The sequence below is a fragment of the Oncorhynchus mykiss genome, chromosome 27 (assembly GCF_013265735.2).
Source record: "Oncorhynchus mykiss isolate Arlee chromosome 27, USDA_OmykA_1.1, whole genome shotgun sequence".
Taxonomy (NCBI): domain Eukaryota; kingdom Metazoa; phylum Chordata; class Actinopteri; order Salmoniformes; family Salmonidae; genus Oncorhynchus; species Oncorhynchus mykiss.
In genome coordinates, this window is record NC_048591.1 from 15,187,688 (window position 1) to 15,206,098 (window position 18,411).

Below are 18,411 nucleotides of genomic sequence, written 5' to 3' on the forward strand. Positions count from 1 at the left end.
ACAGCTGAATTTCCAAAGCCATTTAAGCTTTTAGACATTTGAGTAATATGAGAACAAAGACATACCTTCATCTTTCTTTGATATTTAACAAGGACAACTCTTCCTTGTTTCTGCCAACACTCCCAACAGAACAAAAACAAGGCTCTGCCATTTTGACCAAGTGCATGCGCCCGCTGTTGACTTCACTTAATATTTGATGCTAGCTGTACTCAACTTGACGCTTAGCAGCTGTTCATACATAAACACACTTGATCAGATAAATGGAAAGTGAAATTCCTGCCAACAAGATTGCTAAATACTCAGGCAAGAGTATGATGCCAGGCACAGCTGAGAAAGTAAATTATGCACATTATTACAAAACCAGGATACTGTCATAGGATAATTATTGACTGACTAATTTAAAACACGGCCTGGTACAGGAGGAAGTGCAATGGTGTACAGATCAGTATGGCTACTCTTCTACATGCTCCTGGGATGTGATCAGTGAGGTGAAACATTCAGAACATTGCAGTTAGACATTTAATGAATAGAGCTGTGGTGATGCCCAATTCCACATGACAAATCATATCAATTACACAAAATGCATCTCTCAATGTTCTATAATGTTGCACCCTTTCTGAACAGACCCCTGAAGTCCAGAACAGTATGGCTATGGAGTTTAAATACTGCCAGTGGTCACATCCATTTGCTCATGTCAATCAAACCAGACCAGCAAGGTCGAACAGACTAAATGTGTGGCACTAAGCTGACTGCAATGGTCTTGAAGGGCACTAGCTGGTATTTACAGACTGGTGACAGACACAAAACATACCACAAATAAGAATGCAACGTCTACATAATAAATTAAGTTAGTACAGAAGAGATGAGAAGTCATTTGCCATACTGGATCTTAAATTCAGGTCAAATATGTAAATCACTGTGGCTACTTCCCCAGATAATAAGCAACGCACAAGTGTTTGGAATATTAGCAGTTGATAACAGGCGTGCACTCAGTGAGAGGAAGCTAGAAATGCATTGAATAAACCTGACAATTCCCTATTCTATCTACATAAGATCATCACATCTGTTCTACAAAATGCATTTCTATCTAAGTGTTCTGTAAAATTGCACCCTCCTTAACAGGCACCAGGTAAAAGTTAACCGTATAACATTTAACCAACTGCAGCATGTGTATGCGTGTTTGGTAGGGGTCAGGGGGACTACTTATTTAGTTTAGTCCACATAAATCAATAGGAGCCGATTATTAACATGCCCAAAACAGATCTGTTGATGCCCAACACAAAACCTCCAGAACTTACAAACAAGCAAAAAAAAGTTAACCCCCCCCTCCCCCCCCAAAAAAAATCCTGACTCAACATGATTTATGACACTTGTGAATCACTGGTAATATTGTGAAATTATATATTTATAGAAATGTACATATAATCCCTTGAATGTTCACAATCATACCAGAACAAGACGGCTGATATCCCAGTGCCCACGCCACCCATCCCAAACCTCCAAGCCTCAATCCATTCATTTGCTCCATAAGAGGGCCACCGCTTTGCAAATGCCTACATCGTTGTAGTTGAAGTAGCAGAGACCGGCAAAGGTGACAGTCGACAACAGGAAGAGGCCTGCGTTGACCATCTTGATCTTCGGTTCTCCGTGAACGTAGTCCGTTAAGACTTGTCCAATCCCCCTGGAGAGAGAAGACAATACAAGAAATGTATGAAACTGCTTAAAACCACAATATTACGTAATAGCCAGTGATGTATGGCCAAAATAAAAATGAATAATAGATGGGTAAACTATAATCGTGGTGAGCAAAGTAACGCTCCATATACCTTCAATGTTGCACAAAAGGTGGGTAAATGCTTGTGCAAAATAGAAGTGGCTAAATAGCGTTAACCAATGTTCCCTCTAATTTTTTGGGGCACTGAGCAAATTTCAGGTCTGTTGATTGCAAACTTGAACGTGTTTACTGTGAACACAGAGACTGTAGCTGCTTTAATTTACATTTAGCGGTGGCCAAGTAGGCTACTGTGTCTATTTGATCATAATATAGTCCTACCAGCGTGGCCTACCATCAAAAACAATGGATGAAACAACATTTTAACATTGAAATAGAACCGCTATCACTCAGCCTACAGTAGCAGACAATGTGTGATGTTCAATGTAGACCTACATTCCATGAGACTGTTGAAAAAAAACATGCAGGGCTTGACATGAACCTTTTTTATCCACTTGTCCGTCAGACAAGGAAGTGACTGAAAATGTTGTTTGATGCAAGAAACCACTAAAAAGATAAAAAGCATTATTATTCCTATACCATTATTTTAGAGAATCAGACAAATTATGCTATCCTCTGCCTACTTAGCTTATTCAAGCCGGTTTTCAAATACAACACTGCCCCTTTAAGACAAAAAAGCTCCTTATCTGACTCGTTTTTCAAATATGTCTAGAAATGTACAAGTTTGGTGCTCTTGTAGAAAGCAATCAATCCCCTATTGCTGACTACAAATGATCTATAACTGGGATAACTCACTAACTAGCAAAGGATATGAACAAAATGTGCATATGTGGCTACATGCAGCTCTCGCTCTGATCTCAAAACAAGCACATCTAGTCACGACCGCTCATGCTATAAACAAAGTCCAGTTCAAAGTAAATGGCACAGATCCATATATGGCAATGGGCTACTTGCATATAGGCCTACTGCAGCTCCAATTGTTTATGCCGCACAGGTCTGTGTAGAGTACGGGCTGAGTAGTGCGTGTCAATGCAATAGAATCTTACTCCGATATGTTCTGTATACAACAATCTCTTGCATAGTTGATTTTGTTTTGGTATGTTGCATTGAAAGTGGCTAATATTGCATTGATTCTATCACAGTTGCCACAGTAAAAGGAAACATTGATCGTGTTAACAGGGAAAACTCTAGAACAGTGGTCACCAACCTTTGAGTCAAGATCACTTTGAGTCAAACTGCAAGACGAGATCTACCGCAGAGATTTAAAAAAAAAAAAAAAAATTAAAAAAATGACTTAAACTTAAGCCTATGCAACATTAACCAATTCAAAACAGTACTGTGGCAATGAGGTTTGTGCAGTAAGCCATCACCACTTATAGGCTTTTCTTGAATTGCTCTGCCAATGCATTGTTCTTCTGTCATTTAATGTATTATTATATACAAACATTTGAGGTAGGCAATATGATCACACAGGTAATTGATCAATTGTTGTATTACTTGAGGCACAGCTGAGTGAGAATACATTTGAAATGTTTTGCTTATTTTTATTTTCCTGGGCTGATGGTACCTGCATCTGATGGTCAGTCTCGGTGGAGGAAAAGAGCAGCAGACTGAAGGTCCGCCTCAACATCCCTTCGCTCTCCCTTTCCTCCACTGACCAAAGGTATGTCTTCCAGCTGAGTTGAGTGAAGTTTAATCTCGTGCTTCTCTCTGTGGGCTGATATTTCTTCTGCATGCACTCTCGGGGCTACTGAGCGTAGCTTAGAGGGAACATTGGCGTTAACCCTCCACTACACCACTGGTTATAGCCATCCTAACTTCAGTCATGATGGGACATAGTCCTGACTTCATAATCATTGGCTTCCCCAGGGTAATGTTTTGCAGAGGGAAGTGGACAAATGCATAATTAGAATGACTGAAGACCCACCAAGGAGCCACCAAGTCCTTGAGGAACACACCAATAGCTCAAGGAACCATCATGCGACCTTAGTTAGGCTATTCTTTGTTTAGACTACAGAGTGGGGTGTCTTGTCCTGTTTATGTAGCCCATGTGAAATGGCAAGCGAGTTAGCAGCGTTCAATCAATGACGCCGCTCTGAGACATAGAAGTAGTCGTTTCCCCTGCTCTGTAAGGGCTGCGGCTTTTGTGGAGCGACAGGTAACGATGCTTTGTGGGTGACTGTTGTAAATGTATTCAGAGGGTCCCAGGTTTGAGGGTCCCAGGTTCCCAAGCTCTGTCCTCCCAGTGGCCTTGGAGGACAGAGCTTCGTAGGCGTACTCATAGTGTTCCTCAGTTAACTGGACAATGGTGCCATTTGATGACTCCAGTTCAAATAGTGGCACTCAAACATTAGCAAGTAAGGCAAAGTTCAATAGTACTGAGCTCAGTTTAAAAAATGGCTTCATTATAGTCCAAGGCACTTAACAAAAGTAGCACAAATGGAAAAGCCACTGTGTATTACACATGACCAGCATTCTTATGTGTAATCCTGATGTTTAAAAAAATTATCATATGAGTGTGCATTTCAACTCCTCAGCGACAAGTTGGCAACAAGTTTGACAACTGGGAATTAGCTGGTTTTCATTAGAGGGGCATGCCTTGAGGATATCCAAGTATCCAAAGTGAAAAACTAAGGGGTATTAACACCACACATGACTAGGATTTGTACTTTAAACCTGCCACTTATTTAGTCAGTGGTCTAGCAATGGCATAGTGCTCCAGGGAGACATTTAGCCCACCTCTTCAAAAATCTAAAAGCTCTCGTAAATGAAATTAAAATAAATGCTAAGAACAAAACTGTTTTTGCATGAGCAGAAATGTAGTGGACATAGACTTGGTTGGTTATCCCAACCACTTGCCTACTCTATTCTATTCACCATTGTCCTTCATAAAAGCTTCCGACTGTAGTCACAACCCAAGTCATTTTCTCAAGCTGAAAAACTATGGTCTGAGCTCATTCGGAACACGTACAACAATTTTAGTCCGGAAAGGATATTTTGTGGAAATATGAAAGTAAAAATGTTTAAGCAGAATAAGGAAGTGAGACCGCTGGCCAGTGCTCTTTAAACCAACAAACAATTTGAGGGGAAACTCGTCTTACCAGTGGCCATGCAGGGTGAGGGCGGCAGCCAGCGAGTAGTCAACAGCAGGTCCGGGGAAGTAGTAGGCAGCAGGCCCCAAGGCCAGCAGCAGTACGCTCACCACACGCTCTCCTGTCCAATGCAGAGAGGCAGCTTTGGACACAGAGCCGGCTGCAAAAGGGCAAATAACAAAACATCCAATCATACATCCACATGCAGAACTAACCTCTTGTGGAGAGAGGGGGTCATCATTTAAACACTCATCATTGAAAACAGTGTATTTACATGTATTTTATAACCCTTTAGCCAGATAGAGATTTATAGTTGGCCTGACATGTTTTTAGCACATAGAAGCAATTACGTTTGTCTATTAGCCTACGGATTTTTGTTGTTGCGTTTAACAATTATCCCAGTTAGTTTGTAACGGAGGTTTATATCTTTGAGGTTTTAATATATAAACATGCTCCAGTGGAGGCTGCTGAGGGGAGGACGGCTCATAATAATGACCGCAACGGAGCAAATGGAATGGCATGAAACATGGTTGTATGATGTATTTGATACCATTCCACTGATTCCGCTCCAGCCATTACCGCGAGCCTGTCCTCCCCAATTAAGATGCCACCAACCTCCTGTGGCCCGCTATCATAAGTTGTTGCTTAGGTTCTCAAGTTTCATGGTTCACTAGATATCACAGTTCAAACATCATGCCACATGTTGGCTAACCTTGTTCTGAGAAAATAATCCAAATTGATTATCCTTGATGTTTCTACAACTTGATTGGAGTCCACCTGTGGTAAATTCAATTGATTGGACCTGATTTGGAAAGGCACACATCTGTCTATATAAGGTCCCACAGTTTACTGTGCGTGTCAGAACAAAAACCAAGCCATGAGGTCGAAGGAATTGTCCGTAGAGCTCTGAGACAGGATTGTGTCGAGGCACAGATCTGGGGAAGGGTACCAAAACAATTCTGCTGCATTGCAGGTCTCCAAGAACACGGAGGCCTCCATCATTCTTAAATGGAAGAAGTTTGGAACCACCAAGACTCTTCCTAGAGCTGGCCTTTCGGCCAAACTGAGCAATCCGGGGAGAAGAAGAACATAAGAATTTGTTCTTGACTGACTTGCCTAGGGAGGTGACCAAGAACCCAATGGTCACTTTGACAGAGCTCCAGAGTTCCTCAGTCGAGATGGGAGAACCTTCCAGAAAGACACCCATCTCTGCAGAACTCCACCAATCAGGTGGACAGCCAGCTTGGAGTTTGACAAAAAGCACCTTAAGGACTCTGACCATAAGCAACAACATTCTCTGAACGAGATTCTCTTTGGCCTGAATGCCAAGCGTCACGTCTGGAGGAAACCAGGCACCACTCATCACCTGGCCAATACCATCCCTACGGTGAAGCATGGTGGTGGCAGCATCATGCTGTGGGGATGCTTTTCAACTGCAGGGACTGGGAGACTAGTCAGGATCGAGGGAAAAATGAACAGAGAATAGTACACAGAGATCCTTGATGAAAACCTGCTCCAGAGAGCTCAGGACCTCAGACTGGGGAACTCCCCAAATAAAGGTGTGCCAAGCTTTTAGCGTCATTCCCAAGAAGACTTGAAGCTGGAATCACAGTCAAAGGTGCCTCAACAAAGTGCTGAGTAAAGGGTCTGAATACTTATGGAAATGTTTTATCAATTTGCAAAAATATGTTAGCCTGTTTTTGCTTTGCCATTATGGGGAGGGGGGGGGACTATTTCATACATTTTAGAATAAGGCTATAACGTAACAAATGTGGAAAAAGTAAAGGGGTCTGAATACTTAACGAATGGACTGTATGTACCAAATACACAAACAACATGTCAGTGGGGACATCACTAACCGGCTCCCTGCCAATAAATGACTTAACCCCCTCTCTCAAATCCTTCTCGCATGAGACAGCATACAAGAGCTCAGCATACAAGAGAGAGCAAAAAAAATACTTGAATCGCCTTAGTTGTAAGGCTGTAGGCTCTTATAATATAATAATACCACTATCACCTTACATAAGTATCCTAGCCTGAACATTGATTACTTTAAGAAGTCACAAAAATCACAAACATACAATTATTATTATTAATCTTTTGAGTGCTACAGGCAAAATTTAGGCTATCGGCAAAGCTCTTATATTGTGGAAACAAACCATAGAGAGATGAGGATCCATGAATCCTAGCAGTCAACGGGTAGGGACAGTCCTGGTCCTTTTGCTGTGCAACCAGGGTTCGAGAGAGGAGAGAGCTACGATAAAACAGAGCTGTGGGGAGAAGACGAGAAATCAGTGTCATGAACAATATTTAAACTAAATCACAATATTTACTTTTCAATTATAAGTATGGTTTTAAATTATGGCAAAGCAACATAAACCAATACAGCTTAGGCTATACTTTAATGTAGACAGTTGTTCACACGTCTCGGTTCCAAAATGTGAATATTATTACACACAGGCCTTTATAAATCAGAGGAGGTGTCTTTCTTTCCTCAAACTGTAAGGAGTATCATGAATAAACCATTCCATTATTGTGGTTGTCAGCAATCACAGGTAGCCTATCTGGTTTATACGTTTTTTAGGGTAACTTGTTTGTGTGAATTGTGTGTCTTGGGAGTTGTTAAAAGTAGTATAAGTACAACTAGAGGTCAAATATGGTAATGTCAGATATTCGACGAACTGAAGTATAGGCAGCCAAACACCATATACTGTAGGAGTATGGATGAATTGGATTCATGCCACAGTGTGTGGGTTTGATAGGGGAAGAATAGCCTAACATGTATATATAATATTTTGAAAAGTGATAGATTATGTTGAGATGGCCTTAATTCCTAACAAGCATGAGGCCTAAAACTGATACGAAGAGTTTAGAATCGATCATTTTAGCTGCTTCAGGCTATTTTACGGAATGCGGAAACAGATCCGATTCAATGCAGTGACGCCAATAATTGACTCCAGTGACAGCTCGCCCAGGAAGCCTAGCGGTTAAGATCGTTGGGCCAGTGACCAAAAGATCCCCGAGCCGACTAGGTGAATTTGAAAAGTCGTACCTTGCTCATCCATCAGCTTAAACATTACGTTAGCTGGCTAGCTACTAGCACATTACAATGTGTAACGTCACTTTTGGCAACAATCTGTAAGAACAACAATATGAAATACACACAAATGTGGAATTAGCATACAATTACACACAAAGACACTTACGTTTGACACCTCTGTGACAGACAGAACTTATCCTGACGATGGCCGCCATGACAATTAACCAACCAAGGTCACACAACTTACCCGGATGTAGTTGCTGTTTTGTCCACTGCTGATCAGGAGTATATGAGCACAGGGTGATAGTCGACTGTGGATGCTTTTTCGTGTTATTCTCATGTGCCACATAAACTGCATTTTAATGCAAACAATGATGCAATGTTTGATTGATCTTGGTTTATTAGGCTATTTCCAATAATAAAGTATAAGAAACATACATCAATTTTGAGCAAACGTTAGGGGCAATGTTGATCTGCAAAAATAGAAGACTGCACATTGCTATATGTTACCAAATGTATTATAACAATTTCGGTAAATGGGATGGGGCTAGAGAAATTTAACCACTCTCAAATTCATAGACAGAGATATGGTAGCAAGGACTGACCATTCATGATTTCAAAGGTATAGTTTTAACTATGTTTTGAAGCTATAGTGTCTGATTACATTTACTTCGTTTACAAACATTGGAGTAAAACAAGTTCATATTTTGGGTTCTGATGGGGTAAAACAGTTGAACTAAGCTAATGAGGTATTTATAAATTACATTCTTAAAAAATCTATTGGTACACCGCAGTACATCATTAAATTATAAATCAAAAAATGGATATAGCAACTGCAGATTACCCTTTTAATCTGAATAGATAGCAGTGATTATATTAAAGGGATAGTTTAAACAAATTAAACAATGGCATATTGGTTTCCTTCGAATTTAAGCAGTCTATGGACAAGGTACGACGGCAATCAATGCTTTGGTTTTCTTTACCTGGCTACTGTTTCAATAAAAAATAAAAAAATAAAGCATTTGTGGCACAAATCCAAAGGAAGTCAATGGTACCTATTTTTGCATTTCCGTCCTTCATTTCCATCCTTCATAAATCATCTGTAAGTGACTTCATTGAGTTACACAATCCATTTTGAGATACTTTAGGTTGGTGCGTGAAAATTCAGTGGTGTAAATACTTAAGTAAAAATACTTTAAAGTAAAAAAATTTTTTTGGTATCTGTATTTTACTTTATTATTTATATTTTTGACTACTTTTACTTCACTACATTCATAAAGGAAATAATGTACTTTTTACACCCATACATTTTCCCTGACACCCAAAAGTATGTAGCAGGACAGGAAACTGGTCCAATTCATGCACTTATCAAGAGAACATCCCTGGTCATCCCTACCGCCTCTGATCTGGCGGACTCACTAAACACACATGCTTCGTTTGTAAAATGAGATCTGAGTGTTGTAGTGTGTCCCTGGCTTATGTAAATACATTTTTAAAAAACAAGACAATTGTGCGATTTTGGTTTGCTTAACATAAGGAATTTGATACTTAAGTATATTTAGAACTAAATACTTTTAGACTTTTACTCAAGTAGTATTTTAATGGGTGACTTTCACTTTTACTTGAGTAATTTTCTATGAAGGTATCTTTACTTTTACTCAAGAATGACAATTGGGTACTTTTTTCCACCACTGTGAAAATGCTAATATATTCTAGGTTCCATTGACTTGCATTGAATTTGTACCTCAAATGCCATATCTTGTCCAAATAAAGCTTACAGTGTAAGAAAACCAATATATAATTTAGGTGAACTATCCCCTGAACAGAATCTATCCATTAGATTGCATGTGTGTATCCTATTATTAAAACGTTCACATTGTTTTATTAATGGTGCAATATGCAGAAAATGCTCCGCCATTTCCTGTTTGAATAGTTCCCCTAATTTCATGTGACAAAACAAGCAAGTATAGTGTAGAGAATCATTGTACCATCTAAACAGCTGTGAAATATATTTTCCATATCCAAAAATATTGTATTTTCAGCTGGTTGAAGCTGGTGTATAAAACCAAAAGTATAATAGCAAAAACAAAACTTTAGAAGGGGAAGCATAGGAATATCGCACACAGAACAGATATACCGCTTCTTAGACTTGCGTTCAATGAGAATTATATATCTATAACTCACAATTCTATGTGAATTTGGTCAAGTAGCCCAAAAAGTTAGATATTGTGGCTTTAGAAAAAATGGGTTGGCCTTACATAAAATAGAGGCTGAACATTGAAAATATTGGAGTGTCATGACTCATGTGTTAGTCAATTATCTTCGTAATAGAGCAAACCCACAACAAACCACTGAGCAGCAAACGCACAAGCCTACAGAGAAGGTCATTATCAGCTCTACCGGTTGAATTAACCCGACTGTAACCAATCATAGGTACTGTAATGGACGGCTTTGATTTAAATTCGTCAGAAAAGGCTGATGCTTCAGAGCTCCAAAGGATGATCGAACAACAGAAAGCGCAGTTTCAGGCCCAGGTAGATAGCTTAGCTCCATACATCAGAAGTTATGCTACGAAGTTAGCTAGCCAACTAAAGCTAGGTACATTAACTATTCTGAACTGTATCTTGCATTTGATTTTTTATTATACAATCAAATGTGTTCTCAGAATGGACAAACCGAATTGCGAATTGATTACGGAATCTTCTATTTATGTTTTGAGATCTCTACATGGAAGTTGACTTAGCTGATTCATTGCTTCTTTTGAAGGTGCATAACTTCACAGATGTTTGTCTCGACAAGTGCATGGAGGGGAGCCCGAGTTCAAAAATTGATTCACGGACAGAGGCTTGCCTCGTGAGCTGTGTTGACCGCTTCATTGACACTACCTTGTCTATAACCAACCGGTTCACGCAGATGGTGCAGAAGGGTGCCCATTGATGGGAGCTGGACAATGAGAAATAGGCTATAATGTTTTTATTTTGTAAGAGAACTGTGCTATGTTTTCCCTTATGCATCGAACCCATAACAGCATTGCCTAAAATGATGATATGCCACAGTACAATTATTGGACATGCTAGAGAATCAAAGTATTTGGTTGCAATACAGCTTTATTACATTTAAAAAAATAAAAAATAGGCCCAAGAACTACACCTACACAGTGCTACTCATAACATCTCTATAACATCTGTGTGACAACATCATTTGACATAGTTATTTTGTACAATACTGTAGGCTATTTAACAAAGTTGCCATTTTAAAACAGTACACACACAAAAATAACAGGTTCGAAAGGGGAAAAAGTATGAACATTGTGCCCTGAAGAGGACTTGTAAATAGGCCAGTAAACATTTTCAGTTCTGCTGAACATTTCGTCAACACTCCTCTCATCATGTTGTGCCATTCATATTGAGTAGAGCAGAACACATGAATACTACCGAATGCATCAGACAGTACTAAAAATGTTTTATCAAAATAAATCGTTTTTGGTTTGGCCATTGGATTTCGTAATTTAGTTTGTTAACATTCAACCTCTCAAGCTATTCAAAATAAAAATGTATCTGCCCAGGCCCCAGATGTCTATCTTTCTAGGTTACTGATGTTCCTGGCTGCCCTTAGTGCAGATTTCATGGCAGTCTCAATCCAAGCATGAGGTAGTGCCGTGTGCTCCCCAGCAAAGTGGACCCTGCTCTCATTCCTGAACAGATTTGAGGCGTAGTCCGTCTGCTGGTAAGGTGTGTAAATGGCAAAAGCCCCCAGGCTGAAGGGATCCAGCCCCCACTTCTTCACCAACCCTCCAGTGCAGAGAGGTCGTATAGCCTCCCCATGGATCTTAACCAGGTCATCCATCACCAAGGCCTTCAGTTCATACTCGCTGACCCCCTGGAACAGAGTGGAGTCATCGGAGCAGGTGTAGGACGCAAGGAGAGCCCCCCCAGCCGTGCCTGGGAAGCTGTGGCTAGGGTAGTAGATGAAACGAGAGGGGAGATCCGTGATGCTTTTCCCCCCTTTGATACCATCCTTTTCCCAGAATCTCTCGCTGAAGCTGAGGACCACCTTGGTGGAGCTGGCGTAGTGCACGGACCGCAGGGCCTCCATCTTCTGGGGTGACAGCGGGGGTTGGAAGTCCATGAAGAGGGTGGCCTTTGCTGTAGCTGTCACCAGGGCATAGTCGACTGTGAGGTTGGTCAGAGAGGATGGATCACGCCAGTCCTGGTAGGATATGGTCACATTGCTGCTGGTTTGACTGATGAGTCGGACCTTGGAGTTGAGAAGGATAGTGCAGTTGAGTGCCTGGTAAAATGCCCTTGGTAAATGGTCAAACCCATCAGTGATCTCGTAATAGCTGAAAAACAGAACATTCCACTTCTTTAATACACTACTTAACAAACACTAGATGTAGGACGGGGTGTCTAATTTGATTGTACATGCATAGTAGTGTTCTTACACAGTGTTGTCATTGATATCTGACTGAATATACAGCATCTCAGTAAGTGATGCGTAGAAGAGGCTGTTCTCATTCAGGATATCTCCAATCATGCGCAGGGCACCACGACTCAGGTTCCCCTCCTTCACTAGATACTCCTGTCAGAAAACAACACTCATTAAAATGGCTGAATAAATATATTTAAATACATTTGTTCCTGTTTCTAGTAAGGAAAGTGGCAAAGTGCCTACCAATTTAGAGTCTGACAATAATCCTGCATCTTGTCTAATGGTTACCTATAAGCAACCAAGTGTTTTCTTACCTTGACTGAGTACGAGTCATATTTTCTCAACATGGCCTTGCAGCCAGCTGTCTTCATATCATTCCTTATCTACAACAAATAATTTGTATAAATAATTTGTTATAACTGTTATGTGACACATACCTGTATATAACAACATTTAACATTACACAGTGTTCCACCACAGGAGTCTAAACATGCTGACCAGACCGCGTGCGTCCACGTGCGCCATCTAATTTAAACATTGGGTTGTTATTTTACCTGAAATGCACAAGGTCCTCTACTCCCGACAATTAATCCACAGATAAAAGGGTAAACAGAGTTCGTTTCTAGTAATCTCTCCTCCTTCCAGGCTTCTTCTTTGGACTTTATATTGCGGTTGGCAACCAACTTTATGGTGCATTACCACCACCGACTGGAGTGTGGACCTCAGTTCATCTTTCAATCACCCACGTGGGTATATGCTCCTAAAAACCAATGAGGAGATGGGAGAGGCGGAACTTGCAGGGCATCAAGCGCCAAAAATAGAACCAAGTTCTATTTTAGTGCCTGGCTACACAGATGTTCTTTGACGCGCGCAAGCTGTGTGGGTGCAATGATTGAATAATGTGTACATTTATTTTGCAACACGAATGGTGGGAGCCCCCCCTCTCTTTGCACACACCTTCCACAGGGCCAAGTCAAAGAGCTGACCAGCCGATTTTCCCCTTTCCTTGTCAGTCAAGGGATAGTTCAGCACGTCTGGGTTCTCTTTAACTCTGTATGTTTTCTGCAGCAACCCGTTCACATGGTAATATGTGTTGATGTCATCCTGGATAAATGGATTCAGTCCAAGGCCCATTTTTGATGAAAATGATAAAAGAATTCTGTTGAATTAAAAATGCCATAGTTAACATTGTATTGATGGTTAAAGTACACTTGCTATCATTCTTATGCAACTCTATAGGACATGCACCATTATCTGATAATTATTCATTTGAGATAGGATGCTTGACCTCTTTTGAACAATAACATATGAGGACAGGGGATAAGAGGTAGCTACTTATTTCATGTGATAGGACAACAGGCCTTACTCACTTGTGAAAGCTAGGGATCCTCATAGCACCCAGCTCTGCATACCATCCCTCTCTTCTATTTCTGTAGGTCTCCACCCGTCCTCCAATTCGATCACTTGCCTCTATTAAAGTCACCTTGTCCAAAAAAACAAAGGCTATCAGTTTCCCCCTTTTACACTGTAGGCCTATTATTAGTCATAACCAGATAATTACAATACTGACACTAAATTCCTTTCTCACTATGTCAATCATAAGTAAATTAGCATATGTCAATGATATTAATTGTGTTGACATTGATACAGTAAATTATACAAAAGATACCGTACCTTGTGCCCTGCGTCCTCCAGAAACTTTGCTGCAGTCAGTCCAGCAATACCACCACCGATGATGGCAATATGATGGGGTGTCTTTGTGAAGGGAAGACCTCTGTCCACAATTTCAAGGAGTTCGGCATAGTCTGAATCTTGCAGGCACTCAAAAAGAGGATCCTCAATGTATCCATTGACACTGAAAACTATGATCACAACTATAGCGACAGGAACTGGAAAAGAGCAAAAGTACATGTTAAATAGACCTTTAGGCTTACAATATAAAAAAAACATGTACAAATGTATTTTTAAAAGGGCTACAGAGGGATATGTTATTAAAGTAGATGCAACATACATGAAAGGCATACAGTCTGCTGGGCTATTCTTATTTCCACCCAAAATCACAAAACAAGATCGAGAATGACTTTTAGAATGTTCCTGAACATCCCCTTCACTACTTTCCAATGATTTGTAGGAATTCAACAACACATTTTTACAAAAGCAGAAGGTATTGTTTTGCAATTATACATAGATGATCACATGTTTATTTGTATTTGCGTTGCCCCATAAGGTGACGCAATACTTGTTATTTTGATTGTAGAGTCAGTGTATGTCTGGACTCCCTGAAACAATGCATTTTTACAAATTATTCAAATAAACCAAAATATAGGCTATGAACTTTGAACCCAAGTCAATTTGTCATTATATCTAAGCTAAAGGAAGATGTGTTTAATAAAAAGGAAAATACTTACAATATTTGCACAACGCCACATAGGGTATCATCTTGACTCCTAAGCCCAGAGTCCTTGCTTTCCCTTTTCTAGTGATGCTCACGCCCACCGGAGAAATAGAAACCTAAAACAAAACATGGAGGCACATACTGTAGTCTAGACAATGTGATTGACTTTGTTTTACTAATATTATATATGTTATATAATATTGAACCCCACCAATATTAAGTTACACATTTGTTTTCGTTGCTTATTAAATTAAATTAAGAACATTAACATTAATTTGCGAATCATGCATATCATAACGACTTACCTTAAAACACCTATGTATGAATAAATCATTAGGCCTACAGACAAACTGAGATATAGGTAGGTTATAGGCTACCTTCCCTGGAGACCACTCACCTTCATCAATAGAAACTTATCAAAAGCGATATGCATGAATGAAACAAATATCTGTGAGCTATATAGTTTAGCTATATTACTTAGCCTAAATATTTTCTAGGATTCTTACAAGTTGGCGTCTCACCATGAAAGACTGGAAATCACACATGGTATGTGTGAAATTGCACCCAACGTATGTTAATGAGTGACCTATGTGGGCTCCTGAGGTCGAAAATAAATATTTTCCGACACCGGCTCGAGATTCAACCACACTGAACAAATTAGATTAGTGAGGTTTACTATTCACCAGCATACCTAATTTCCCCCTTCCCACCAACATAATATATGTTTTATAGTGTTTTTAGTGTCACCTGAAGTGCACCTTGCCTTACCTAACCTGATATAGAGAAATTGTATTTTAAGATTCGAAGATAAGATTCTACAGTGAGTTATATTTAATTGGATACATACATTGACAATTAGGTTAAATCAATCAGAACGTCTACTCACCTTAGTGTGATGTCAAATGATAAGCCTGTCTTCGTTTATAGTGCAGGAGGAGTGCAATCGAAAGTAAACGTGAAGGTTTCAAAAGGGTTACATCATTGGAATTCCTTTGTTTCCGTTATTTGAGAATTGGATACATATCAAAAGCCGCTTGATAAGCCTTTTAATTCATGTGATGTAAACAGTCAGCAACACATTAACTGTGATAATGCAATGGATGTGCTCCACAATGCACCTTTCACCATGCATAATAACCTGATTGCTATATTACTCTTTATAAGAAAAATGATAAACAGAAAAAGAACAAGACGAAAGTAAATGTTTCGAACTTCCTTGACTGCATTAATGATGCATCCCAATGGCACCCTATTCTATACATTGCGCTGTGAGTCCTGGTCAAAAGTAGTGTACTACAAAAAAAAGTCATTTGGGATGGGTAAAAGTAGTGTACTACAAAGGGAAAAGGGTGTCATTTAGAATTGAACACTAAAACTTTGACGCTCACCTGGCTTTTATTATATTGGGTGTTGTAGACAGATTGGCATTTGAGCCTTATTAAAGCTAGGATACTTAATTGAAACAATAACAAAGCGAACCCCGCATCTGTTTTAGTAAAAAGCTAAGCGACGGCGAAATATAACCACTCTCAAATGTATTAAGATCACTTTATTGGTAAATTGCACACAAGTTCCAACCGAAATTTGACTTCCGCTTTTAACCCAACCCCTCCGAAAGACACACATACACGTTTTGGAGAGGTGCGGGGGGATGCTACGGTGGGCAACGGGAAGCTGTTGTTGCCTTGGTCAAGGGTACAACGGCAGGCAATGGCATCTAGGATTTGATACCAGCAACCCTCCAGTTGCCAACTCACTTCCCACAATATTTTTCCCGTAGGTATGGATGCAAAGACTGACCATCCATTATATCAAAATTATAGTTTTAATATGTTTTGAGGCTATACACGGTTTGTTTACATTTACATTGTTTATAAACATTTCAGTAAAACAAGCTTATATTTGGGGTTTTGATAGGGTACAATAATTGAACTAAGTGCATTAGGCCTTTATAAGTTATATTCTTCAAGAATCAATGCGTTTATATCCAGTGGTGTAAAGTTAAGTAAAAATACTTTAAAGTACTACTTAAGTAGTTTTTGGTGGTATCTGTACTTTACTATTTATATTTTTGACTACTTTTACTTCACTACATTCCTATAAAAAATAATACACTTTTTACTCCATACATTTTCCATGACACCCAAAAGTACTTGTTACATTTTGAAAGGATCCAAGTCCACTTCCTACACGTATCAAGAGAAAATCCCTGGTCATCCCTACTGCCTCTGATCTGGTGGACTCACTAAACACAAATTAATGCTTAGTTTGTAAATTATATCTTAGTGTTGGAATGTACCCCTGGATATCCACCAATATATATACACATATTTATTTATTTTATGTTTTATTATTGTGCCATCAGGTTTGCTTAAAATAAGGAATTTGTAATTATTTATACTTTTACTGTTGATACTTAAGTATATTTTAGCAATTGCATTAACTTTTGAGACTTAAGTATATTTAAAACCAAATACTTTGACTTTTACTCAAGTAGTATATTACTAGGTGACTTCCACTTTTGCTTTAGTCATTTTCTATTAATGTATCTTTACTTTTACTCAAGTATGACAATTGAGTACTTTTCCCACCACTGTTTATATCATTCATTTCTAAGTTCACAAATTGATGTAGCCTTTAAGGATTCTAGATTTAAGCATTTCCCACGCTACATTGTGCCACATTGACGTTTGTGGCATATTTTTTCAGGTTATCTGAGCAGCCGCTGAACACTAGAATAGATTCTTTCAACAGCCAAAGTAGAGCCACATGAGTCAAATCAAATCCAATGTATTCGTCACATACACCGTTTACAGCAGGAATAAAAGGTGCAGCGAAACGCTTATGTGCTAGCTCCCTCAACAATGCAGTACATTAATCAATAATAATGATGAAAATAGTAAAGTAAAAAATAACATGTAGTGGAAGTAATAGAAGAGGTAGTGTGCTGTATTTACACTGTATTTCTAAATAGAAATTGGGTAGTGGAATCAATAGTATATATCAGAACAGCACTGTTGACCTACAGTTGAAGTCGGAAGTTTACATACAGTTAGGTTGGAGTCATTAAAACTCGTTTTTTAACCACTCCACATATTTCTTGTTAACAAACTATAGTTTTGACAAGTCGGTTAGGACAACTACTTTGTGCATGACACAAGTAATTTTTCCAACAATTGTTTATAGACAGATTATTTAACTTATAATTCACTGCATCACAATTCCAGTGGGTCAGAAGTTTGCATACACTAAGTCGACTGTGCCTTTATTAAACAGCTTGGAAAATTCCAGAAAATGATGTCATGGCTTTAGAAGCTTCCGAAAATTCCAGAAAATGATGTCATGGCTTTAGAAGCTTACATAATTTGAGTCAATTGGAGGTGTACATGTGGATGTAGTTCAAGGCCTACCTTCAAACTCAGTGCCTCTTTGCTTGACATTATGGGAAAATCTAAAGAAATCAGCCAAGACCTCAGAAAAAAAATTGTAGACCTCCACAAGTCTGGTTCATCCTTGGGAGCAATTTCCAAATGCCTGAAGGTACCATGTTCATCTGTACAAACAATAGGACGTAAGTATAAACACCATGGGACCACGCAGCCATCACACCACACAGAAAGGAGACTTGTTCTAAAAAATCCAGACTACGGTTTGCAACTGCACACGGAGACAAAGATCGTACTTTTTGGAGAAATGTCCTATGGTCTGATGAAACAAAAAT

General features: G+C 39.3%; 2 protein-coding genes across 2 annotated transcripts; both read right to left on the reverse strand.

Moving 5' to 3' along the window:
• Window positions 1–5: 5 nt before the first annotated feature.
• On the reverse strand, window positions 6–8,149 carry LOC110507178 (succinate dehydrogenase [ubiquinone] cytochrome b small subunit B, mitochondrial). The gene is made up of 4 exons (XM_021587076.2): window positions 8,031–8,149; window positions 6,984–7,094; window positions 4,834–4,984; window positions 6–1,681 (listed from the first exon to the last, which is right to left on the reverse strand). Exons 1-4 carry the CDS (start codon window positions 8,077–8,079, stop codon window positions 1,516–1,518), a joined length of 477 nt encoding a protein of 158 aa, XP_021442751.1. The 5' UTR covers window positions 8,080–8,149; the 3' UTR covers window positions 6–1,515.
• Window positions 8,150–10,810: 2,661 nt separating this feature from the next.
• On the reverse strand, window positions 10,811–15,087 carry LOC110507168 (L-amino-acid oxidase). Its single transcript, XM_021587058.2, has 7 exons — window positions 14,704–15,087; window positions 13,970–14,184; window positions 13,666–13,778; window positions 13,253–13,454; window positions 12,610–12,678; window positions 12,309–12,445; window positions 10,811–12,206 (listed from the first exon to the last, which is right to left on the reverse strand). Exons 1-7 carry the CDS (start codon window positions 14,732–14,734, stop codon window positions 11,441–11,443), a joined length of 1,533 nt encoding a protein of 510 aa, XP_021442733.2. The 5' UTR covers window positions 14,735–15,087; the 3' UTR covers window positions 10,811–11,440.
• Window positions 15,088–18,411: the final 3,324 nt, after the last annotated feature.

Excerpts from the sequence above, each read along its gene's own strand:
- LOC110507178 (XM_021587076.2), bottom strand. The coding sequence starts at position 8,079 with ATGGCGGCCATCGTCAGGATAAGTTCTGTCTGTCACAGAGGTGTCAAA. Across the intron at positions 7,095-8,030 it reads CTGTCACAGAGGTGTCAAAC|CTCTGTTTTATCGTAGCTCT; the intron begins GTAAGTGTCTTT and ends TTCTCCCCACAG. Across the intron at positions 1,682-4,833 it reads CTCACCCTGCATGGCCACTG|GGGGATTGGACAAGTCTTAA; the intron begins GTAAGACGAGTT and ends TTCTCTCTCCAG.
- LOC110507168 (XM_021587058.2), bottom strand. The coding sequence starts at position 14,734 with ATGATACCCTATGTGGCGTTGTGCAAATATT. Across the intron at positions 12,679-13,252 it reads TTGACTTGGCCCTGTGGAAG|ATAAGGAATGATATGAAGAC; the intron begins GTGTGTGCAAAG and ends TATTTGTTGTAG. Across the intron at positions 12,446-12,609 it reads ATGACTCGTACTCAGTCAAG|GAGTATCTAGTGAAGGAGGG; the intron begins GTAAGAAAACAC and ends GTTTTCTGACAG.